The sequence below is a fragment of the Globicephala melas genome, chromosome 12 (assembly GCF_963455315.2).
Source record: "Globicephala melas chromosome 12, mGloMel1.2, whole genome shotgun sequence".
NCBI classification, from domain to species: domain Eukaryota; kingdom Metazoa; phylum Chordata; class Mammalia; order Artiodactyla; family Delphinidae; genus Globicephala; species Globicephala melas.
The window spans coordinates 63,929,329-63,955,717 of NC_083325.1; the positions used below are offsets into that span (position 1 = coordinate 63,929,329).

A 26,389-nucleotide genomic window follows, 5' to 3' on the forward strand; every position below is an offset into this window, starting at 1 on the left:
ATTTTATTTTAATAACTTTATTTTAATTTTTTACTTTCTTTCTTTTTCTCTCCCTTTTGTTCTGAGTTGTGTAGCTGACAGAGTCTTGGTGCTCCGGCCAGGTGTCAGGCCTGTGCCTCTGAGGTGGAAGAGCTGAGTTCAGGACGTTGGTCCAATGGAGACCTCCCAGCTCCACGTAATAACAAACGGCGAAACCTCTCCCAGAGATCTCCATCTCAACACTAAGACCCTGCACTACTCAACAACCAGCAAGCTACAGTGCTGGACACCCAATGCCAAACAACTAGCAAGACAGGAACACAACCCCACTCATTAGCAGAGAGGCTGCCTAAAATCATAATAAGGTCACAGACACCCCAAAATACACTACCGGATGCAGTCCTGCCCACCAGAAAGACAAGATCCAGCCTCATCCACCACAACACAGGCACCAGTCCCCTCCACAAGTAAGCCTACACAACCCACTGAACCAAACTTACCCACTGGGGGCAGACATCAAAAACAACGGGAACTACGAACCTTCAGCCTGCGAAAAGGAGGCGCCAAACACAGTAAGTTAACCAAAATGAGAAGACAGAGAAACACACAGCAGATGAAGGAGCAAGGTAAAAACCCATCACACCAAACAAATGAAGAGGAAATAGGCAGTCTACCTGAAAAAGAATTCAGAGTAATGATAGTAAAGATGATCCAAAATCTTGGAAATAGAATGGAGAAAATACAAGAAACGTCTAACAAGAACCCAGAAGAACTAAAGAGCAAACAAACAATGATGAACAACACAAAAAATGACATTAAAAATTCTCTAGTAAGAATCAATAACAGAATAACTGAGGCAGAAGAACTGATAAGTGACCTGCAAGATAAAACAGTGGAAATAACTACCACAGAGGAGAATAAAATATGATGAAAAGAACTGAGCACAGTCTCAGAGACCTCTGGGACACCAGTAAATGCACCAACATTAGAATTATAGGGATTCCAGAAGAAGAGAAAAAGAAAGGGACTGAGAAAATATTTGAAGAGATTACAGTTGAAAACTTCCCTAATATGGGAAAGGAAATAGTCAATCAAGTCTAGGAAGTGCAGAGAGTCCCATAGAGGATAAAAGCAAGGAGAAACACGCCAAGACACATATTAAGCAAATTATCAAAAATTAAATACAAAGAAAAAATATTAAAAGCAACAAGGGAAAAACAGCAAATAACATAAAAGGAAACCCCCATAAGGTTAACAGCTGCTCTTTCAGCAGAAACTCTGCAAGCCAGAAGTGAGTGGCAGGACATATTTAAAGTGATGAAGGAGAAAAATCTTCAACCAAGATTACTCTACTCAGCAAGGATCTCATTCAGATTTGATGGAGAAATTAAAACCTTTACAAATAAGCAAAAGCTAACAGAATTCAGCACCACCAAACCAGCTTTACAACAAATGCTAAAGGAACTTCTCTAGGCAGGAAACAGAGAAGGAAAAGACCTACAGTAATAAACCCAAAACAATTAAGAAAATGGTAATAGGAACATACATATCAATAATTACCTTAAATGTAAATGGATTAAATGCCTCAACCAAAAGACACAGGAGCACCTCAAAACATAAGGCAAATGCTAACAGCCATAAAAGGGGAAATCGACAGTAACACAATCATAGTAGGGGACTTTAATATCCTACTTTCACCAATGGACAGATCATCCAAAATGAAAATAAATAAGGAAACACAAGCTTTAAATGATACATTAAAAAAGATGGACTTAATTGATATTTATAGAACATTCCATCCAGAAACAACAGAATACTCATTCTTCTCAAGTGCTCATGGAACATTCTCCAGGACAGATCATATCTTGGGTCACAAATCAAGCCTTGGTAAATTTAAGAAAATTGAAATCATACCAAGTATCTTTTCCAACCACAACGCTATGAGACTAGATATCAATTACAGGAAAAATCTGTAAGAAATACAAACACATACAAACAAATACAAACACAATACATTACTAAATAAACAAGAGATCACTGAAGAAATCAAAGAGGAAATCAAAATATTCCTACAAACAAATGACAATGAAAACACAATGACCCCAAACCTATGGGATGCAGCAAAAGCAGTTCTAAGAGGGAAGTTTATAGCAATACAATCCTACCTCAGGAAACAAGAAACACCTCAAATAAACAACCTATCTTTACACCTAAGGCAATTAGAGAAAGAAGAACAAAAAAACCCCAAAGTTAGCAGAAGGAAAGAAATCATAAAGATCAGATCAGAAATAAATGAAAAAGAAATGAAGGAAACAATAGCAAAGATCAACAAAACTAAAAGTTGGTTCTTTGAGAAGATAAGCAAAATTGGTAAACCATTAGCCAGACTCATCAAGAAAAAAAGGGAGAAGACTCAAATCAATAGAATTAGAAATGGAAAAGAAGTAACAACTGACACTGCAGAAATACAAAGGATCATGATTACTACAAGCAACTATATGCCAATAAAATGGACAACCTGGAAGAAATGGACACATTCTTAGAAATGCTCAACCTTCTGAGACTGAAGCAGAAGGAAACAGAAAATATGAACAGACCAATCACAAGCACTGAAATTGGGACTGTGATTAAAAATCTTCCAACAAACAAAAGCCCAGAACCAGATGCCTTCACAGGCAAATTCTATCAAACATTTAGAGAAGAGTTAACACTGATCATTCTGAAACTATTCCAAAATATAGCAGCGGGAGGAAAACTCCCAAACTCATTCTACGAGGCTACCATCACCCTGATACCAAAACCAGACAAAGATGTCACAAAGAAAGAAAACTACAGGCCAATATCACTGATGAACATGAATGCAAAATTCCTCAAAAAAATACTAGCAAACAGAATCCAGCAGCACATTAAAAGGATCATATACCATGATCAAGTGGGGTTTATCCCAGGAATGCAAGGATTCTTCAATACATTCAAATCGATCAAATTGATACACCATATTAACAAATTGAAGAATAAAACCATACGATCATCTCAATAGATGCAGAAAAAGCTTTTGACAAAATTCAACACCCATTTACGATAAAAACCCTCCAGAAAGTAGGTATAGAGGGAACTTACCTCAACATAATAAAGGGCATATATGACAAACCCATAGGCAACATCACTGTCAGTGGTGAAAAACAGAAAGCATTTCCTCTAAAATCAGGTACAAGGTTGCCTACTCTCACCACTATTATTCAACATACTTTTGGAAGTTTTAGCCACAGCAATCAGAGAAGAAAAAGAAATAAAAGGAATTCAAATCAGAAAAGAAGAAGTAAAGCTCTCACTGTTTGCAGATGACATGATACTATACATAGAGAATCCTAAAGATGCTACCAGAAAACTACTAGAGCTAATCAATAAATCTGGTAAGGTAACAGGATACAAAATTAATGCACAGAGATCTCTTGCATTCCTATACACTGATGATGAAAAATCTGAAAGAGAAATTAAGGGAACACTCCTATTTACCATTGCAACAAAAAGAATAAAATACCTAGGAATAAACTTACCTAAGGAGACAAAAGACCTGTATGCAGAAAACTGTAAGACACTGATGAAAGAAATTAAAGATGATACAAACAAATGGAGAGATTTACCATGTTCTTGGATTTGAAGAATTAACACTGTGAAAATGACTCTACTACCCAAAGCAATCTACAGATTTAATGCAATCCCTATCAAACTAACAATGGCATTTTTCACAGAACTAGAACAAAAACTTTCACAATTTGTATGGAAACACAAAAGACTCCAAATAGCCAAAGCAATCTTGAGAAAGAAAAACGGAGCTGGAGGAATCAGCCTCCATACTTCAGACTATATTACAAAGCTACAGTAATCAAGACAGTATGGTACTGGCACAAAAAGAGAAATATAGATCAATGGAACAGGATGGAAAGCCCAGAGATAAACCCATGCACATATGGTCACCTTACTTTGGTAAAGGATTCAAGAATATACAATGGAGAAAAGACAGTCTCTTCAATAAGTGGTGATGGGCAAACTGGACAGCTACATGTAAAAGAATGAAATTAGAAAACTCTCTAACACCATACACAAAAATAAACTCAAAATGGATTAAAGACCTAAATGTAAGGCCAGACAGTATCAAACTCTTAGAGGAAGACGTAGGCAGAACACTCTATGACATAAATCACAGCAAGATCCTTTTTGACCCACCTTCTAGAGAAATGGAAATAAAAACAAAAATAAACAAATGGGACCTAATGAAAGTTCAAAGCTTTTGCACAGCAAAGGAAACCATAAACAAGACAAAAAGACAACCCTCAGAATGGGAGAAAATATTTGCAAATGAAGCAACTACAAAGGATTAACCTCCCAAATTTACAAGCAGCTCATGTAGCTCAATATTAAAAAAACAAACAACCCAATCCAAAAATGGGCAGAAGACCTGAATAGACATTCCTCCAAAGAAGATATACAGATTGCTAACAAACACATGAAAGGATGCTCAACATCACTAATCATTAGAGAAATGCAAATCAAAACTACAATGAGGTATCACCTCACACCAGTCAGAATGGCCATCATCAAAATATCTACAAACAATAAATGCTGGAGAGGGTGTCGAGAAAAGGGAACCCTCTTGCACTGGTGGTGGGAATGTAAATTGATACAGCCGCTATGGAGAACAGTATGGAGGTTCCTTAAAAAACTAAAAATAGAACTACCATACGACCCAGCGATCCTACTACTGGGCATATACCCTGAGAAAACCATAATTCAAAAAGAGGCATGTACCACAATGTTCATTGCAGCTCTATTTACAATAGCCAGGACATGGAAGTAACCTAAGTGTCCATCAACAGATGAATGATTAAAGAAGATGTGGCACATATATACGATGGAATATTACTCAGCCATAAAAAGAAACGAAACTGAGTTATTTGTAGTGAGGTGGATAGACCTAGAGTCTGTCATACAGAGTGAAGTAAGTCAGAAAGAGAAAAGCAAATACCGTATGCTAACACATATATATGGAATCTAAAAAAAAAAAAAAAGGTCATGAAGAACCTAGGGGCAAGACAGGAATAAAGACACAGATCTACTAGAGAATGGACTTGAGGATACAGGGAGGGGGAAGGGTAAGCTGGGACAAAGTAAGAGAGTGGCATGGACATATATACACTACCAAACGTAAAACAGATAGCTATTGGGAAGCAGCCACATAGCGCAGGGAGATGAGCTTGGTGCTTTGTGACCATCTAGAGGGGTGGCAAAGGGAGGGCGGGAGGGAGACGCAAGAGGGAGATTTGGGGATATATGTATATGTATAGCTGATTCACTTTGTTATAAAGCAGAAACTAATACACCATTGTAAAGCAATTATACTCCAATAAAGATGTTTAAAAAAAAAAAAAGGAAGCATGGCAAAATGAGAGACACATGCTGATTAGGCCAATGCAATGAAATCACCTCACCTGCACTTGAGGTACAGTAAATCCTCAGGATATCACCCCCTCTGTCAATTCTGACGAAGTTCAAAATACGCAGTAGCAGAGCTGCCTACCAAAATAGGTTATATGTTCCTCAAAGACTCATCACTGCTTTTCAGAATTGGAAAACAGTCAATGCTACGTACATCACAGATGAAGATCCAAAGATGACCTCAGAAAATCAACCCACTAATCTGAGCAAATCACTAACTTTCTACGTCACCTTTCTAAAAGAACATTGTGTCTTTCAGAAAATCTCAACTGGGCTACCTATGGATTGGCCTGCCATCTCACACTCTAGAACCCCTGAGCCAGAACTACTGCTGCTTGTAAGGGACAATTCCAGTCCACATGAATCTTTCCATTCTACGAACTTCTATTTTCCTTATTATCTTAATTTTATTGTTTTGTCCTCTAATTGTCTTGGGTGTACATGAGAGGTATGTGAGACATTATATAAAACAAAACAATAGTAGCTTTGAAGCTAAGAGACCTGGGATCATGCCCTAGCTCTGCCATTTATTACCTATGACCAGGAACAAGCCCATTAACCTATTTGGGAAAATATTTATATATCTGTACTACAGGTATACTGTAAACTATGTAAAGAGAAATTGTTATTACAGTAACTAGTATTCCCACACAGGTATATTTCCTGCCTTCAGAAGTAGCTTTTTTCGATGAGATATAATTGACATTATAACATTACGTAAGTTAAGCAACAAGGATGTAATGTGCAGCACAGGGAAATACAGCCATTATTCTGTAAAACCTTTAAATTGAGCATAATCTACAAAAATGCTGAATCATTACGCTGTCACCTGAAACTAATACAATATTGTAAATCAACTATACTTCAATAAAACGTAACATCGTGCAAGTTTAAGGGATGATTTGATACACATGTTGCAAAATGATCAATACTGTAGCATTACCAACACATCTATCATGTCTCACAATTATTATTTCTTTCCCGGTGAAGACAATTAATATCCAGTCTCTTCGCAACTCTGAGGTTTATAATATAGTATTGTTGACTACAATCACTAAACTGTGCATTACATCTCCAGGGCTCACCTACTAGCTGCAAATGTGTGTTATCCTCTAATAACATCTCCCCAATTCCCCCACTTCCAGGCCCTTATACCATTCTACACTGTTTTGTTTTGCTTCTTTACAACTTCAAATCTTCTCTGGCATCTAGCAGACATATACACAGGTAGGCACTCAATAACTACTTACTGACTGACTAGAAGATTCCTTTAGCATATAATGATTTAGGGACAAGGCTGATGTTTGCACATTTTATAATATCCACAAAAGGCAGACCGTGAGCTCAGCTGCCATCTTACATAAAAAGAATAATTGTAGGACTAAAGTCTTCAATTTTTTTTAAGTTTATGAATTTTCATATATTCCATAAAGGTTAACAATGAGTCTTAAAATCTGAAAAGAAATCCTAAGGTGAAAAGAACTCCTAGAACAAGGAGCTCTCCACGTTTATCCTGCAAGTTTTCTGCACCTGGTTTTGGTTAAGACTGTGGCTAACCAGTTGTCAAGTGGATTGAACAATACTAAGTTCTTCAAATACTGAAGACCTACTACATTTAGAACACTCAAACGGGAGTCACAAAGTCATCATTAACTTAACTACGGCCAACAAAGAAGGATCACTTTGATTAAAATCTCAGAAATTTGTGTCCCCGTATCACATGGCTTGTTAGACTCAACTATAAGGCAAGGCAATAAACTCAAAAAAGGCTAGCTGCGCACATCTACCAGGTGACAGATATTATATATTGTGTCTATTGTGTAGATATTGTGAAGGTGAGCAAAGAAAGTGAAGCAAAAGAAAGAGGATGGCAGTACTGTAGAAGTGAAAACATTTGTTAGGGATGACACTGCAGAAAAGCATTATGATTCTCAAGAAGTATATTCCAGCAAAACAAAAATGCTCAGAAGTTGAAAGGAAACTGTAAGATTGAGACAACTTAGATTCAAAAGAGAAAGCTCCTATGACAGTTAAAAACTATATGAAATGAGCTTAAAGAAAGCCAAAGAGAAGACAGTTATCCAGAAAAATCTGACATATAATTTACTTTAACAGGTATCAGTTATTATTGCATTTCTTCTATTTCAGGACAAGGGAAATAAAACGGAGGTAATAGGGTTGGGGGAAGAAGGATTATAACATTTCTTGGGTCCTACCTTGTGTCAGACACCTTACTCAGTGCTTTATATCACATTTAATTCTAACAATAAACCCCATGAAGAAAGTATTTCAATACACATGTTACAGATATTGAAACCAAGCTTCAGAGAGGTCACATAGCCCATAATCTGCCTAAATTCAGGGAAATATGATCTTTATATCACAGTTATTGAATGCACCTTTAAACAATTATACATTAGAGAATTTCCTTTGGGGGATGGCTCTAGTCAGGTCTGAATCAGGCTAGTACTTCAACAGTCAAGGGAAACCTGTAAATTGAGGACTTGACACGTTAGCTTCCTTCAAGAACGGTTCTGATTGAAAGCAGCCAGATGGAACTGGCCAGAACCCAGGGTGATGAAATAGTCCTAAAAGGTGGGGATCGTGTGGGCAACAGCTCCAGGCTGAATGTGAGGTCCAAGGAATACAGTGTTAAAACGATGAAAGTGGCTCTCAAGAGAGCACAGAAATCCACAATTGGAAAGAAGAAGGTACATTAACAGAAGAGCCAACACGAGTTGCCAAAAAAGCATTAAGGGATAGAAATTTTGAAAGTGCACAATAAACTATTGAGAATGAAGGATCATATGCCCTGAACTAAACCCTAGGAAAAAGTATAAAACCCCAGACAGCACCTGCTGACATTTGACCTGTTTCTGCCCCAAACAATTTCTGTTCTAATTCATAAATCAAGGAGAAGCATCAATCAGTAAGATCCAGTTTACATGGCATGAATACAAAGAGGCCATTAACGGTTTCAGCAAGTTCACCATTTAGTCAGCGAAAGCAGCATAAAGTGTAACTGGCATCGAATCCCTGCAGAACATAAGGGTCAAAATGGCAATTCTTAATTCTTAATGAAACCATTTAATAGAAAAAAGAGCCAACTGGACATCGAGATCGAGTTTTTTTTTAAAAAAAAAAAACATAAGCGTAATGCCAAAGAAAGTACTATTCTGTACAACACTGTACAAGTTTAATTATAATAACTTAAAAATATGCTGTGAGAGGACAGTGGTAGAAAAAGAAGGATACTAAGACTTACAGAACAGCCCAGCGAGGTAGGGATTATCATCTCTACAGATGACAACTAACAAATGTTCTGTGTAGGATTTTTCTCCCAACAATGAGATTCAGGAATTTTTTTTAGTCTTTAATGCCCTCATACATTAAAACTTGGGGGAAAATGTCTCATCAATATACCCTGAATTGTCTGCACTAAAAGGATAGAGAAAGCCTCAAAACTAGTCACATTTAACTGTTAGACACAGAAACAGTCGATTCGCAAGGAACATTTTGTAAACCATTTATCATTTGACGCCTTCTCTGACCTCCGTAGAATCTCTAACACTCTCTATATCCCTTAGGCAGTTTTTTTTTTTTTTTCTTCATGGCACTCATCACACCTGACATACCATATACTCTACTTTCTTACTTGTGAACTCTAGAGGCTAAGTGCAATGAAGGGAGGAAATTTATTTTGTTCACTCTCAACTCCCAGGGTCTAAAACAAAATGCCTGGCTCAAAGCATGAATACAGTGTTGAATGATGAAAGTGGCAAATGAAGAAATGAATATATGTCAGGTTGTGTTATCAATGAGCTCAACTCAAAGATGAGCTTAGGTAGGATTGCACCTTCTGGAAAGTATTTTAGAGTACCAGAAGTAGAAAGATAAGACCTAAAATGTATAAAGGAACAAACCCAAAAAGATATGACTGGGTATCCACAAGCACCGTCAGAGTATTGCAGAAAAATCCAGTCCATTCATTGGCTCAATCTGAGCAGAAAGGTATGTTGCAATATCTGCTTTTCATCACACTCAACTTTAACATTTACAGCTCAACTGCCATAAAAAACTAAGATGGAAAAATCCATTTTGGTACAATCTGCAAGAGTCCACAGGAGAAATTTACAAGAACTGCAAGTTCAAGATGAGCAATGGATGGCATTGTAATTACATCACAGAGGAGAAGCTTGATTGACAGATGACATAAACCTAAAACTCTACCCAAGGCAGAAGGAGAAAAGTACCCAGCCTACTTTTAATAGGAAATGTGTGATCTTAGTTGGCAATGCAAAACCGAAAGTTATTGCTTGGCCAAGTGGCCAAGTGTGTGACTTGGGGTGAGTAACATGGTGACCTAATAGTTCTGCTTATGATTTTACTAATCTGGCTGGCAACATGATATTGCTGTTAAATGAGGTGCTCTGTTTCTGTCACTCAACTGGAGCAGCGTGGTCACAATCAGATTGATTACGCACATCTAGGTGTAAGAACTCATTTTTTATTATTCCCCAACCTAGATCCATGCATTTACATTGAAGAGCATCACTTTCCCATTTGGTCAGTCATGTTGCATTAGTAAATTCATGAATCAGGGCTGTGTTTATACCACGATTGTGAATTTTAGTTAGTTAAGGTAAAGTTCGGGCTCTGCTCTTGGATTACAATACGCATTGATATGTGAAAACGAGTACAAGAATGGAACCTTGATAGGCAACTATGAAATTTATGCCAAATGGAAAAATTAAAACCAAATGCACATTCTGACCAACGCTGATTACATAAACAAATGCTTATGAAAACAAAAAATTTTCTTCTCCCCAAAGATCAACATCTCACAATTCCACTGATAGAGACCCTTGGGGATGGGCATGAGATTCAGGGCAGGGGGCCACCTGCAACTGGTAGAGGCTTAGCTCATGCTGCCAGGTGATGAGTCCAAAGCTTTGAAATTGGGAGTGCTTCCACCAAGCCTACCTATCCCACCTCCTCTAGAACACCCCCCCGTCTTCCCAGAGATGTAAGAATAAAGACCAACTTTTTTTTGTAGAACCAAGAGGGTCTGGCATGGTCTGCCCCCTCATCCTGCAGCAAATCTTCCCTTGTACTCTGGCTTTCAGCACACTAGCCTTTCAGCTTCTGGAACATGACCTGCCTCCTCCTTCCACGAGCCCCCTGCACATGTCAAATGTCCAAAATGATCTCCCTCCCATCCCCTACCCCAGTCAAACCCCCGGCCAAAGCTTAACTCAAGAATTTTCCTTGAGGCAACTCATTTTGTCATATGCTCTTGTAACATCAAAGAACCCTCCTTCCTAACACTTGGCTCATTTGTACATTTGCATTTACTTATGACATGTCTAGCTGAGTATCTGTCTCCTCAACTAGATAGTAAGTTCCATGAAGAAGGTACTTTTTTGGTCCCTCAGTGTATCCCAGCACTGAGTACAACTCTGGGTATAGATAGTGAGTTCTACTGCATTTGTGGAAGACAGGAAGGAAGGAAGGACGGAAAAGTTTAACTCACATTGTCAGAATGTGGCATGGAGCAGAAAAAGATCAGGAACACAAAGGAAAACCATTAACAGGGAAAGCTAACTAGAGCACAGGTAATTGGGACCAAAGCAGATTCATCACTTATCTTCCTCAGTGCCTAAAGTAGGTACTCCATATTTGTTAAATACTTGAATGAATGAATGAATGAATGAATATAGGGGCACGGGCAATCAATCCAGATTTCTCTTTCTACATTTGCAACTTGTGCTGCAAGTCTGTGTATATTTCCTGATTCTATGAGTCTGTGGTAGCTTCTCATGCCTTTTCTCTCTTTTTAAGCATTTTGCTCTCCACTTCTCTCTCTCTGTGGCACTGATTATTTTATTTGGTTTTGGGTATTAATCACACCAGGGCTAACAATTTGTTTCAATCAGAATTATCTGTCCCATGTAAAATCTCACTTCCTTCATGTCAACTGAATTTCTTACTTTCTTCATGGTTAAAAGTTACTTAGAACTTTTCTCTGAATGACATGAGTTTGTTACATCCCTTTTTTTCTTTTTCCACTTTGAAAGATGCCTCACTTGGCATTATACCACTCTGTCAGAAAACGGACCAGACAGACGAAACACAACTATGATAACACTCTAGTACCTACCAAGACACTGCCCATTCCAGCCTCGGAACCCTTCCGTGCAGGGAACACACTGGTAAGATCCAGGAGAATTCACACACTGCTCATCTGGACAAGTACTTGGAGTTAAACATTCATCAACATCTGAAAAAATAAAAAAGCTAGGTCACAGACATTTTATCGGAATACTAAAACACAAACTGACTCGTATGATGAAAGGGAAAAGAGGCATGTTTTATCTACATTTTGGTGAGGAAAACAATAACTGAAAAAGTGACACACTGGGTCTGTACTTAAACACCCAGTGAGAATGCATGGCCGAGTATACCATGCATACCATGCATGCAAACCTTTATGGCCCCAATTCTCCAACTGGCAGGCCCAGACCTCTCCACTCTGGGAATTGGCAGTTCTCTGGGGCCACTCTCTGGACATCAAACCTTTCAAGTAATAGCATGGCTTGCCAGAAAGAAATACAAGAAATGGACATGAGTGTGAGGAAGCCATTTATCCACCTGGCTAGAGGTTCTCTCTGCAGTCACTGGACGCCCTAGGGAAATCCCTGCTTTGGCTTCATGGCCCCCAAAACATCCTAGGTTTGAATAATTTAAAACATTGCATATGAGAGGAATTCCTCGGAGGTGGAAAAAGAATATTAGGAGAGAACGAACTCATCAAATACTTCCAAGATTTTCCAGAAAATACAGTGAATGATCATAGGGTAATACATTCTGGTTTAAAATACACCTTACTTTTCCCATTCACAGCTAACGAAAGTTATTAATCCTTGTTCTTTTCAATGTGAGGAGAAAAAAAACACCTTAAATACAGATAGAACTGTGGCAGAGATACAGGAGCTTCAGGCTTTTTTAAGAATAGTAAAACAATAAAATGGAGGAAAAGTAACATATAGGAGATGGTTCAACAGTTTAAAATGAGTAGTAAAACCTTGGGTACCAACTCCAACAAAAATAGGTGTTTTTCTGGAGTTGAGTTTTGAATTCAAGTGAGTGGATTCAATGTCTAAGTGTCTCAATATGAGATGTATATAGGACCTCTAATCATACCTAAAATGTAAACAGATTTTTCAGGACATAAGCTAAAAATTGAAAGAAATATATAATGAATACACTGAACATACATGGGTATTTGAGGTCATCATTCTGGTAAGTTCTCAAAAACCATCTCTCATTATATATCAATAGACATGTGTGAAAAGATGCTTAAGGTAAAAGATGTTATTAATAGAATAAGCACCAGGTCAGTGTTGTAATTTTTTTTTTTTTCCTATCAGCGAAAAATTCTTGCCAATAGACAATGACACACAGTGTTTTTTTTAGGTCAGATGTTCTGGGACTTCTTGTTCTACAAAAAGATGATGCTTGCCAGTTTCATTTTCCAAACAGCATTACATCCTTCTCTGTATGGGATATTTTAAAAAATGGAACTACAACTGCTAAGTCAGAGAGGGTCATTGAGATAGGCTGGTTTGATAAATAAGGTACAACGCTGAGAAACACAAGACAATATCCCTGCATTTCCTGTTGCTCTCACCTCTGTTTGCTTGTTCCCTCATCTGTAAATGAGGGACTACGGGCCTGGTAATACCTTCACAGAATAAAGTAAGGATGCATGAGATAACGTCTGTAAACTACAATAGACTCCTTGGAGACTGGCGCTGTTTGAAAGCAACTTTGTCAGTGACAGCTGAGAAAATCTTCAGTGAGCCAGAAGCCCGGGGACCTTTGGTTCTAGTCCATGATGAAATGAGAAAACAGCTACATTATTTGACTCCTTCATTTCAAGCCTTTTCATGGGGATAGAATTATATAATTATTTACTCAGGGAATGCTGGTGATATTTCTGTTAAATAATTTCTATACACTGAATAGTCTCCTAACTGCTTTCCATTTATTTCCTTTATCTTCAAATTTCTTTTCTATTCCTTTCTCCTGTCCATCCTTATGCTCTGGTAATTCCTAAATAGCTTATCTTCCTGTCCTGAGTCTGTGTGTAGAACTTGAGGATCCATATTTGACCTTCTGGAGGAGCATTGCTTTGCAAATAAATGCTTGTCAGACATATCCACGCCTTTTTTTAAAAAAAAACATTCCCACAATTACAGATGTTCTGAGAAGATCTATGCAAAAACAAAACGAGTCAGGGAAAGGGGAAGTTTAAGGAAACTAACACTTCTTGAGAACAAGGTGACAGGCACCATACAACATTCTGCAACACCCATTTACTTGCACAAGCCTGAAAGTTCACTGCATGGTTCCCATTTTACAGATGAAGAACTAAGTTTTGAAGGGGCTACGTACCTGGCTCCAAGTTAGACAGTTACTGAGTGCGGGGGTCATGCCATAGTCTCTGCTCTCCCCATCCTCAAGCTACCTCCAGAGCAGAGGGAGGGTCCCCCGTAAGAGGAAAGTAGGGACACTTCACACCTGTGCTGTCCCATGGCCCTCAGCCGTCAGGAGAAGAGTTCATATCTGTGTCCCGATGGGAGCTGATCAGAGATGCAGTAACATAAAACGCTCCCCACTTCTCTCCAGATAACTCAGGGGCTGAGGCAAGGGGCCAGCAAGAAAGGCAGGTGCAGGCTGCCAAAAAACTGTCTAATGAGCTCTCCCTCCAGACCCGGTCATTAGAACCACGAAGAAAACCAACATGTAGGAGCCAAGAGACAGCTGAGAGCAGCCTGCCCCAACTGGCCCATCCCTCCCGAGTGCTGGAGGCCCAGCCACGTCTGAAAAGAGGCTCAATGTCAGGCAGCCGGGCAGGGAATCCCACAGAACCAGCACCATCCCTACAGACAGTCTCCTCAGAAACGTGCCCAGAGACCCCTGCTCCTCTGCCCTCACATTTCTTTGGCAAGATTTAAGCAGAGGTTCAGCATATTTCTTCACGAAAATCATTATTCAAAGCGTACCATGGTGGCTTCAAAAAGTACCTGTGTGACTTGGACACAGGCACGAGCAGAAATATTCAATGGTTAATCATTTTAATTTTGAAAAGTTAAAAACTTTTCAAAACCTTTTTACAACGAGAGCAAATCCATTGCTGGGGTCAATACGAAAGAAATTTTATCTAGCACAGCTGGAATCTGACTTGGAGCTGGTCAGACAGCACTTCTGTAGACAGTCTGCAAGCAAGTCCCAGAACACATGCGAAAGAAAGAAGCTGAGACAAAGGAATGGAACAAGGCGAAAAGGTCGACAACAGTAAGTCCGCACCGGTGACACCTGCACCATGCCCCCAGATGAATGATGCAGACACTACAATTAAGTCTGGGTTTGTACCAAAATCCTCTGCAGTTAACTGTTCTAAAAGTGATTTCACTCCACATACCAGAGAAGGCAGATACTGAAATGAGTAATAAAGAGCATATGAAGGTGGAAAATGACCCAGACAGAGCCACTGAAGTAAGGCAAAGGGGCTGTGATCCCAGAAGGCAGCAAGAGCTTGGATGAGCTGGTATCCTGCACAGATCGGTGGTGAAGGAAAATTCGCACCAGGCCAGGTGCCCGCCAGCCCTGGGTTCTGGACCCAGCCCTGCATTTCATGGTCACGTGCACTCAGCACTTCAAAGGGGCGCAGGCTCCCCATCCTCTCAGCAGACTCACCCTCGCAATGGCCTCCGGGGGTCATGCGGTACCCGCTGTCGCAGTATTCACACCGGAAGGCCCCCACGGTATTGACGCAGTGCCCTTCCCCACAGACGTCTGGCCTCAGGCACTCATCAACATCTACGCAAAGCAGAAAACGTTGTCGAGTTTTATTTCCCAAAACATAATTCCAAACCTCTCCCGTCTCCCAGGTTAGTTCGATGTTAAGAATGAAGCAACTGATTCCTAACATCTATCATCTCTTTGATTTGTTCCAAAAAATTGAGTGGTTTTGATTTACTCGAATCCAAAAGAAACATTTAACGCCTCTGGTTTTTGCAGACATTTGATACTATTCATTCAAAACTGTGGGGGAAAAAATTCCATTTTTTAATCTTCCAGTATCTAGCAGATAACTATGTTGTAACAGGGGTTTAATAATAAATTTGGGGTGGTCTGAATAAGCCCTGGACTGATGGAATCTTAGGGGAGCTAGAAATCCGCATGTGGAAATTTACACATCTGAAAGAACACTGTCATTACCTATGCAGTTAGTACCCTCCTCACTGGCCATGAACCCCGCTGGGCAAATACACAAGAAACTTCCCTCAGTGTTTTCACAGCGTCCCTGGGAGCAGAGGTGTTGGGCCTGAGCGCATTCATCAATATCTGTTAACAAAAAGACAGATAAAAGGATTAGTGTAGTCTAGCATGAAATTCTCAGTCTCTCTGTTCATGAAATACCAGCACACCAACCCCCGTGTCCCACAAACCTTTATAAGTGAGGAAAAGAGTAAAAGGAGACACGATCAGTCTTCCTGAATACCTGAAGGGCTGTTACTGGGAAAAGGGAATACACATACGGTGTACTGCTTTGAAAGCTCAAGCTACAACCCTGACATAGGTGTTTCAAAGAGAAAGATTTCAGGTCACCACAAAAGGACCTGCCTGATAACTGGAGTCATGTAAGCACTGGAATTCACTGTGCAACTCCCAGGCCAGCTCAGCAGAGACAGTCAGAAATGGTGGGACAGGCACTCTTTCACTGTGCACTTGGGTAAAGCGAGACTGAATCATCTCGACCGACTGCCCTTTTCAACTTTATGTGCTGGGGTTCTAAACATAATACATCTAATGTATACAAATTCAAGAGACAGAGCCATGTTATGATGGAGCAGGTGGATGTTCCCCTCACACCTCACCCCACATATATATGCAAAACAAAACGGCAAAAGTCACATCTGCATAATGGCATTTAGCATATTAAAGTGGGTTTAATTAGGTATATGCCTTTGTTGCTCTATATTTGCCTTATAGCTCTTAGTGCTGAATTTTCTTTTTCTAAAAAAATGATATTAAATTTAGTGTTAACACATTAAAATGACCTACTTAACACTATTACACCCCTTTTTGAGATTCATTTTTTTCCCCAAAGAAGCATATATGAGATCCCTACTTCATAAATTCATTAAGTTTTGTGTCAGCATATATTGATTTTCAATATAGAAATCCCTTTTAAAAATCAGATTTTATGAACTTAGATGAACATAATTCTTTACTGCAGAATATATTAATTTGTTTTGCTAAATATGTTTGTAGATAGCTATTTCTAGAACTCTTAATTTTATATTCTTTCCCTGAAAAGCTTTGGGAAGTTATTGCACCTTTATGTAATTGTATTACACTTGGCAAGGTAGGTAGCATTGAACCAAGCGGTAAGAGCTTCCTAGGAGTTTACTGAACCTCTTTTTGAGTACCCTTAGCTCAGGGATAAAATTTTTAAAAAATTAAACACAATAACATTTTCCCCATAATAAAAAAAATGTTCTTTATGTGCAAATATTTGATATTTAATAATTTCATCTACCAAAAGTGTCTCTTCTTACCAACACATTTCCTCTGTTGCTCACTGAACTTGTAGCCATCATAGCATATACAGGTATACCTCACCGGTAGGTTAATGCAGTGTCCTGCTCCACAGATATCAGGGTTCACAGTACATTCATTGATTTCTTTAAAAATAAAAAAATGTAGGGAAAAACAGATATAAACAAAGATTCCATTGCTACTTGCAAACCATTACTTGTGTTTCCTGATTACCTTATTGCCAGGTATGCAATTAGAAAACAAAATTTTATACTCTAAAATCAAGTATAAATTCATTTGATTACCGATGATCATCATTTCATAATTGATCAGTTAGTCCCAGCCAAGGTCATGAATAATTCTTAATGAAACAACTTCTAAGATGAACTGGAGGAGGTGGAAATTCGGAAAGAGGCCATGTTAAAACGTTATAGTCAATTGTGAATTTCCAAGATGGCCCATCAATGAGTTTCTATCCACTCCAGTTCATTTTGAATGATGGACCAATCACATGATTTCTCCTGATAAGAAATAAGAAATTTTCTATTTGTTAGCAGGCCAAATTCAAGTTCCAAAAACTACATTCAACCTCCTTCCAAATTTCTCATTAATTCTCCAGAAAGATTTACCACTTCTAATCAAAGCAGAACTTCTGGATGCAACTTACTCTTCATTTGCCAATTTCAACAGGAGCATATTTTATTTACACTAGTACAGAATCTTCTTCCAAATCTTCTCTGCTCAATTCCTCCCTCACTCTCCTCCTGATTCCTGCATGAGACTGGCTTCTTCTATGAAGCCTGAGAAGATGAGCCCTGAGTCCTCACTCCACCCACAGACAAGGCCGTGGTCAAGGCAAGGTGAGAGGAGCTCCCAGTGGGTGAAGGCCATCACGGTGTGTTTTATTACCAAGAGGACCTGAGGACTCAAAGGTGACCTGAGATGAATTACTCCAAGACAGTCTGTTGATTTCAACGATCTTTGTAAGAATGTATAATAGAATAGTGGGGGGCGGGGGGCACAGCTGGTGGTCAGAAGCCCAGCCTTGGAGGACAGTACAGGTACCAACCTCGCTGCCCTTTCTTAGCTCTGTAACAAAGAGCAAGTTACTTAAACAATCTAAGCCTCACTTTTCTGTCTGTGTAAATGAGAATTATCAGAGCACCAACTTCAGAGCGTGAAGTTCTAAAGAGTTAACCTAAATAATGCATGTAGCTCAATGCCTGGCACGTTATATGTGCTCAATAAAAGTTAGCCATTATTGGGCTTCCCCGGTGGCGCAGTGGTTAAGAAACCGCCTGCCAATGCAGGGGACACAGGTTCGAGCCCTGGTCCGGGAAGATCCTACATGCCGCGGAGTAACTAAGCCCGTGAGCCACAACTACTGAGCCCGCGTGCTGCAACTACTGAAGCCTGCGCACCTAGATCCTTTGCTCCGCAACAAGAGAAGCCGCCACAATGAGCACCCACGGCAACGAAGAGTAGCCCCCACTCGCTGCAACTAGAGAAAGCCTGTGCGCGGCAACGAAGACCCAACGCAGCCAAAAATAAAACTATAAATAAAATTTTTTAAAAGTTAGCCATTATTACTGATTACTGTGGTTGTTCCTATTGAAGTCATTTAAGAATAGATAACAAAGAAACAGCACATTTATAATAACTACCTTGGGCTGTTATCTCACTGTCATCACGTAGTAAACAACGCTTAAAACAGACGAGACCATGGATGAGCCCAAGCGGCCCAGTGGAGGAAGACGGGGCCTCAAGCATGACAAGCTAAATCACACCTTTGTTAGAGCAATCTATGGCTTGAAGGAAAAGAAAAACAGGCATGCTACTGTCACCAATAACCCACTGTGAATTCTGAAGAAAGATGTGAAAAACAGTGCTTTAACAAAAATTCACTATGGAAATGACCTAAGTTGGGGTGGAGGTTGCTCTCCAAAACCCAAACCACATTCATTTTTCATCAAGTGTTATTCACTGTGCTGCGATTTTAAGACAACCGATGCAAGTCATTTGAAAAGCTGCTAGGCTTTATAAGGACGCATACGACTACAGAGCTGCAGTATTTTGCACCAAATCACTCGGATTATGAAAAAACCACACATTTACAAGTTACTTATACCTTTAGTGAGCCTATTTATGCTAATTCACTATCCGAAAAAGATTGTTTATAGTCAGTATAATATCAAATTACAGAAAAAATGATCCAAAAGGCTAAAAAAACATGGGTGATTAACACCATTGCCTAGACTTAAGTGACTGATACTAACAACATAAAACAATGAATTATGATACATACATAGGATAGATCATTATATAATCATTAACAGGATAGGATAATGCTTATTTGTTAAGAAAATATAGTTAGGTACAAATTATAATATAGGATATGATCTAAATTATTTTATGCACAGAAAAGAAGACTGGAAGGAAATCAGTCTTAAATGTTACAATTATGGGGATTTGTATTGTCTATATTTTTCTGTATTTTTCAAAATTTCTACAATGAACAGGTATAATTACTTCTATAATCAGAAAAGTCTTTCTTAAAAAATTATTATTTCTATGTGCCACAAAAATCTTAAGGTAGAAAAGGTAATCTTCTCCAGGTTCTACTCCTAGACCCTCAGGTAAGCACTCCCTTCTCTGTTTCTAAGAATTCTTTAGTAGAATAGTGTGAGAAGCACATCTTTAACCAGCTATTCTTAATGTAGGTAGATGCCTTCTTTGAAAATTATTGGTATTTAGATTTCTTGATTTTCTTTGTAATTATTTCCATTATGTTCTTATCTGCCATTTGCTTAAAGCAGAAAAGACATACTGATCAAATTTGCAAAAAGAAAAATTAGAAGATGACTTAATATACTAGGAACAAGAATTCAGAATTAAAAGGCTGTACATCTGGGGTTTTCAGGAAAGGCTTGATCAGTACTCATTGCCCCACCCCCAGCCCCACACATACCAATATGTTGATTACCAAATATTTATTTGTCCTTTCAGGTATAGCTTTAGGATGGATTTTTTTACATGTGTGAACAAAAGTCTTCAAAAATATGTGATGCTTAATTCAGATGAGATACATTCCTATACCAGTGTGCCAATATTTAGATCTTTTCTTCTTAAGTCAGATCTAAGATAGGAGAAATGGTTAAGAATTTTAATTCCTTAGTCTTAAGAAATGAATAATAATAGCCTTTCCTTCCAATCTAGTATCTTAAATGGAAGCTATGAGGTTGAAATAGTCATGAGGAAAGCTTGAGGATTTTTAGTTGATTACCTCAGATTAAGTATATAAAGATGCAGCTTGAAAATGTTGATCCCAGTTGGTACGAACGTATGTAAGAAAATGTTACTCTGACACCACTAGAGGGTACTAAGAGATACATCAAAGGAACGAAGGGACATTTACTAACGTATACTTGATTTCTACACTGTTTGCCCCATTTTTTTTTTTTAATATAGGAGTGATGAATGTAACTTATCAGTTTGTCCTCAGAGATACCTTTTATCCATTTGCTAGGAGGATTCCACCCTTCTAAATTAAACAAAAAAAGAAAGCCATAACAACTTCGAAACACCTCTGCTTTCTCTTTACTACTCATCAAAAAATTTACCAGACTATAGTCAACAATACTGTATTATAAATTCCAGTGTTGCTAAGAGATTAAATCTTAACTGTTCTCAACACACAAAAAGGAAAAGTATGTGACATGATAAAGGTGTTAGCTAATGCTTTTGTAGTAATCATAGTGCAATATACGAATGTAGCAAACCAACACACTGTATATCTTAAACTTATATAATGTCATGTCAACCACATCTCAAAAAAAAAAAGAACCAAAACAATTGATCAATACCATTTTTAAGGTAAAAAGTAAATTACTGCTACTCCTATTTTAAAACTTTAAAAACATGTCTCCCACCACCTCTTCCCATGCTTTCCCTCCTTGTCTGTTATGCTTTCATTCTTTTTTTTTTTTTTTTGGTGGTACGCGGGCCTCTCACTGCTGTGGCCTCTGCCATTGCGGAGCACAGGCTCCGGACGCGCAGGCTCAGCGGCCATGGCTCACGGGCCCAGCCGCTCCGTGGCATGTGGGATCTTCCCAGACTGGGGCACGAACCTGTGTCCCCTGCATCGGCAGGCGGACTCTCAACCACTGCGCCCCCAGGGAAGCCCCACTTTCATTCTTGATCACATATAAGTTATACAGAAAGCCAAGTCCTGAGGGTATTGTCTTAAAACTGAAAACAAGTTGCTGGCTTTCTCTGGGTTTTGTGGGGCACAGACATTATGCTTTACATTTTTCTAAGAGGTCACTCACACATAGGCTTGTGAGCCTGTTCTCATGGAAAGGATCAGTTCAGGTCAAAACATACATTTCCCTGTACATGCTGATAGCGTCAACACAAACACTGGGAATATGGCAAAGCCTCGCACAGGAAGCACTAATTACTGGCCTCCCGGGCACTCTGGTTAATGATCATGTCTTCTCTTCTAAAGCATGTTTGGTTTCCCAGAGATCAAGAGACTGCTCCCACCGGACTCTTCCAGGTGTCCTCCTTCATAACACCTATCACATTTCCCCGAGTTTGCAGGACCGCCCTATGCTTTCCTACTACATGTGGCCCCTGAAAGAGCTTCACTTGCACTGGGCCAAGGACCTTACTGTTTCTTTCCCAGGAGCCCGTTTAGAATTTGGAAGAAGAGCCATGACCAAAAGCCAGTGGAAAACCAAACACTCTATTTATCCTGGCAAAAAGGCCAGTGGTGGGCTTAAGAGTTTGGTGTTTTTATTTTTAACAATTAAATGAAAAAGAGCTTTTGACAAAAATATGAAAGTGAGTATGCTGACCTTTAGCTTTTTTCCTCATCATGTGATTACTCAAGATAAATAAATAAACAGAGCTGGAAATATTAAAGCATGATGAGTTAACATGGAAAAAAGTTCACCTTCCATTAGCATACATAGTTTATTGAGGCTGTCATGATACTGGTAATATGCTTCAGGGACAAAGGTTTTTATAAAGTGGTCATTTCTGAGTTCTGGAAAAGATCCAATGAGCAAAATTGTTGTTATAATGTTTGGGCCATGATGATTACAAAGGTTTACACAAAGCAGTCATTGAAAGTCAAAGAATAATTTCTGGCTGGTCTGCAAGGGCCATGGAGAAAGTTTAGGAAGAGCTGGAGGAAGGCATCAAATGTCAACTCATGGAAAGGTTTACAGAAATGCCCTGGCTTCCTAACTGCCCCACAAAGAGCATAAACTGTCCCACAACAACTGAAGCAGATGTTCCCACTTTGTAAATACTCGCCAGAGAAATAAAGGTTTGATTTTCCAACCTACCCTTGAGCTATTAAGATACTATGCTAAATCAAGAATTTATATGCTGAAATGTATCATTTATTTGGAAACAGTATACCAATAATATTGCAAACCACCAACTGAGCTGCTGAGAGTGGAAAGGATCACACTTATTCCCTGCAAATACGTGGCTCACTTTATAATTATTGCAAGTCAAAGTGAGTCTGATGAAATCTGCAAAGGCTACTTCCAATCTCACCATCATAAAGATATCATCGTCGAGCAATGTGGAGCTTATTTTGTTTATTTTAGGTACCTACTTATTATTCTATTCCTTTCTTCAATTTATGGATAAAACTAAGACTGACAAACATCTACCTCCTTTGTGTTCTAGGGGAAACAAAACAAAACAAAACAAAACACTGCCTAATGTTTCAGAAAGAAATGATCAGATTGCTCCTTCAATCTACATGTTTGGCTCTCTTATCAAAACCAATGGGAACATCTATATTTTGATTTCAATTAAATTTGATACAAAACAGTCCTCTTGTTCTAGTGTAGATTACAGATCATGTAGTATGGCTCCAAAAATTGCAAGCCATTTAAATTCAAAGACTATTTACAATGTTCTCCCCATGGATTGTTCTAGAAAGATTCTTTTACTATATGAAGTCAGAGCACCTACAAATGCTGCATGAAGATAAAATTTCAATGTCACTTGTTTCCTGGAAGGAAATATTTGTGCTTCAAACATGTGATAGCAGATGTTAGCCCTGTATCTCTGCCAAACTCAAATTAAGCTGTCTTCTAACAACTTCATATAGCACAGCTACTTTCATTTTTTTCAATCAGCTCCGCAGTTCAGTTGAAGCTGAGTAACTGCAATTTATTATTCCTCACAGGCCTGCATTTAAATGATTGGCTACCTTTATCCAGCCAAACTTAACCTCTACAAAGCTAGTTTGCAAGAAGTCTGATGGTTGAAGTCAGCCATTGTTAAAAAGGCAGAAAAGTATGTCTTCACATTGGAAAATGGAAACAGTACTTGAAAGAACTTTTGCACTGACAGACTGCAATTTCTCTTTTAATGCTGATATAAACAATGAGAAGATCCTCCCTGACCAAGATGGTATATTACATGTTTGTATGCCTTGCACTGCATAGCAGAGTCTCTCATAGATGGGATTAATAAAGTGGGTAGACATACATGTGACTTCAGAACAGAGAATAACAATTTTAGCCACAGCCATTAAAAAAAAAAATCACTAGCATTTCACCGTATCACTAGAAATATTTAGAATAGCTAACATTTCTATAACACTTTACTCGGTATTTATAGTAAAACCAAAGAGCAGTTGCCCTGCATTCATGTGGGAAGACCATGGCTCTGGGTGCAGCTGCACCTTGAGGGTATCCCTGAAGTAGGTGAAAACACACTGCTGGGTCCATGATGTGACTCTGCACTACTTAGTCAACTGCATTTCACCTTGGGGCAGGGGTGCTTTTTAAAAACACTTTCTAGTCTGCTGTATCAGTTCAAGTATCTAAGAGAAATTACATCCACAATTTTGAGAAAATGGGTAAAAGTTTTTGGTTTTTTAAAACATATAAAAGCTGTATGTATTTAAGGTGTACAACTTGATATTTTAATATGTATACATTGTGAAATGATCACCACAGTCCCACTAATTAACACATCTAACCAAGCACATGTCTATTGGAAATGATGCATGTCATGTTTCTGAAGAGGTGAAATTCTAAGGGAGGCTGCAAACTCCTCTATTAGCTTCTCCTGCCAACCCATTGCCAGCCTCATCCTGCAATGACATCAGGAACTTAAGCTGCTGTGATACATCTTAGTGATATTTTCTCTGATTATAATACTATATTTCCACACAAGAATATGTGGAATACACAAAAAATTCTAAAATGAAACAACACCCAAACCTCTCAGACCCCACTACAAAAATAATCACTGCTAATATCTGATGTATTTTCTTCTAGCATTTTCTCAATGTACGTATGTCTCCTTTTTTTATATTTATATTCAATCATATATTTATATTCTCCTTCAGATTCTTTTCCATTATAGGTTATTATAAGATATTGAATATAGTTCCCTGTGCTATACAGTAAATCCTTGTGTTTCTTTGTTTTTAAATTTTTATTGGCATATAGCTGCTCTACAATGTTGTGTTAGTTTCTACTGTACAGCAAAGTGAATCAGTTATACATATTTGGTTTAATACACTGTATCCTTCATTTTCATATACTTCATCTTGTATTTAACAATATCTTGTGACCATTTTCTGAGAGATTTTAATAAAAATTCTTCAAAAATACTGTAATATTTGATGGTAGCATACTGTTTCAATGTAGATATAATTATCTATTTCCCTATAGTTAAATACTTAGGTTTTTTTTTTCTATTTCTCTATTATACATGGTGCTGTGGTAAGCGTCCATTTATATAAACCATTACAACTGTTTGCGGGGACATTATTTCCTTATACTAGTTATTTTAATATGGGATACTGACTTAAAAGTCTTGAAGATTTTTTAAAGTTCTTGACACATATTGCCAGTTTGTGCTTTCCAGAAAAGTTGAACTAGTTTACATTCCTTTCAGCTATGTGTGAGAGCCTCAATTTCACTCTAGTAAAAATGAAATACTGATTCGTTAAGAATAAAGAATTCTCATTTTAATTTGCATTTCTTTGACGACTCGTAAAGTTGAAATTTCCTATTACATATATGTTTCTTGGTATGTTATCTATGAATTACCTGATTACATTATTTCCATTTTTCTATCAGCATTTTTATTGCTGATGTATAAGACCTCACTATATATTAAGGATATTAACTTTCAGGCTGTTGGTTACAAATTATGATAAATCTTTATAATTTGTCACTAATGATTAAAATAATATATGTTTATTATAAAGAATTTTAAAATATATAAATATATTGGAGAGCATAAATGTTATCCATGATCCTATCAACTGGGGATGGTTAAACACTGTGATGAACTTTTTCTGTTTGTAAACATTTAAAAAATAAAATTGGAATCACTGTGTTCTATATTTCTTAATATTTTGCCATAAGCATCTCTTCACAACATTAAATACTTTTAAAACATTTATAGCTATGTGATATTCCGCTGCACATGTACCATAACTCGTTTAAACATATTCCTCCTTTAAACAGTATTTAGATCATTTCCAAATATTTGCTCTTATGACTAACTGCCATGAGCAATCTTGTGATACATGTGATACAGCTTTGACACTACATTTAAAATGAAGTTCATATCCACGTCTCCTCCACAGGCTCTGTGACATCAATACTGCACCTACCTGTTACTTGAGTAGGTGCAATGACTTGGCTGGCACTTGATGTTGAAGCTTCAGGAGCTACTTCCACAGGCACAGGAGGTGATGTTTTTTCAATCACTACTATACGAGGAAGGAGGGAATAAAATGAAAATTAAAGGCTGTTATGTGCATTGAGATCCCATTTCAAAATGCAAGCATAATTTAATCTAACAACATACCACAGTAATTCCTGGATATAGGAACAACTATGGGTCCCTAAAGCTCATGGTATTAGCCTGTAGCCCTGGTTTCAACATTTAGCAAGAATATCTGAGAGCAATTTGGAAGCCAAGAAAAATGACCCTTCATCAAATGATGAACCTCAATAATGTTCTAATAATATATACTACTCCTGACCACAGAAAATAGTGAAAAATTTTATCATTATAATACTTATAATATAGCTGTCTCCCCTTATCGGAGGGGGATATGTTCTAAGACCTCCCCATTGGATGTCTGAAACCGCAGATAGTACCAAACCCTACATATACTATGTTTTTTCCTATACTAATGGGCAGGAAGCATATAGAGCATGGATACTGGACAAAGGGATGATTCACGTCCCAGGCAGGATGGAGCAGCACGGCGCGAGATTTCATCATGCTACTCAGAACAATG

The 26,389-nt window shown here is 38.2% G+C and overlaps 1 protein-coding gene across 13 annotated transcripts in view; it reads right to left on the minus strand.

The window, feature by feature from the left end:
• The window catches only part of LTBP1 (latent transforming growth factor beta binding protein 1), a 424,584-nt gene that overhangs the window by 108,968 nt on the left and 289,227 nt on the right, over window positions 1–26,389 (minus strand). For 8 of the 13 annotated variants that reach the window (XM_030857973.3, XM_030857970.3, XM_030857969.3 and 5 more), the window contains 5 exons: window positions 25,754–25,852; window positions 17,106–17,231; window positions 15,763–15,888; window positions 15,238–15,360; window positions 11,636–11,755 (listed from right to left, as the gene is read on the minus strand). In XM_030857973.3, coding sequence (XP_030713833.1) covers window positions 11,636–11,755; window positions 15,238–15,360; window positions 15,763–15,888; window positions 17,106–17,231; window positions 25,754–25,852 — 594 coding nt within the window. The remainder of the gene's footprint in view (window positions 1–11,635; window positions 11,756–15,237; window positions 15,361–15,762; window positions 15,889–17,105; window positions 17,232–25,753; window positions 25,853–26,389) is intronic. The other 5 variants (XM_030857967.3, XM_060309348.2, XM_060309346.2 and 2 more) reach the window with 1 other exon arrangement.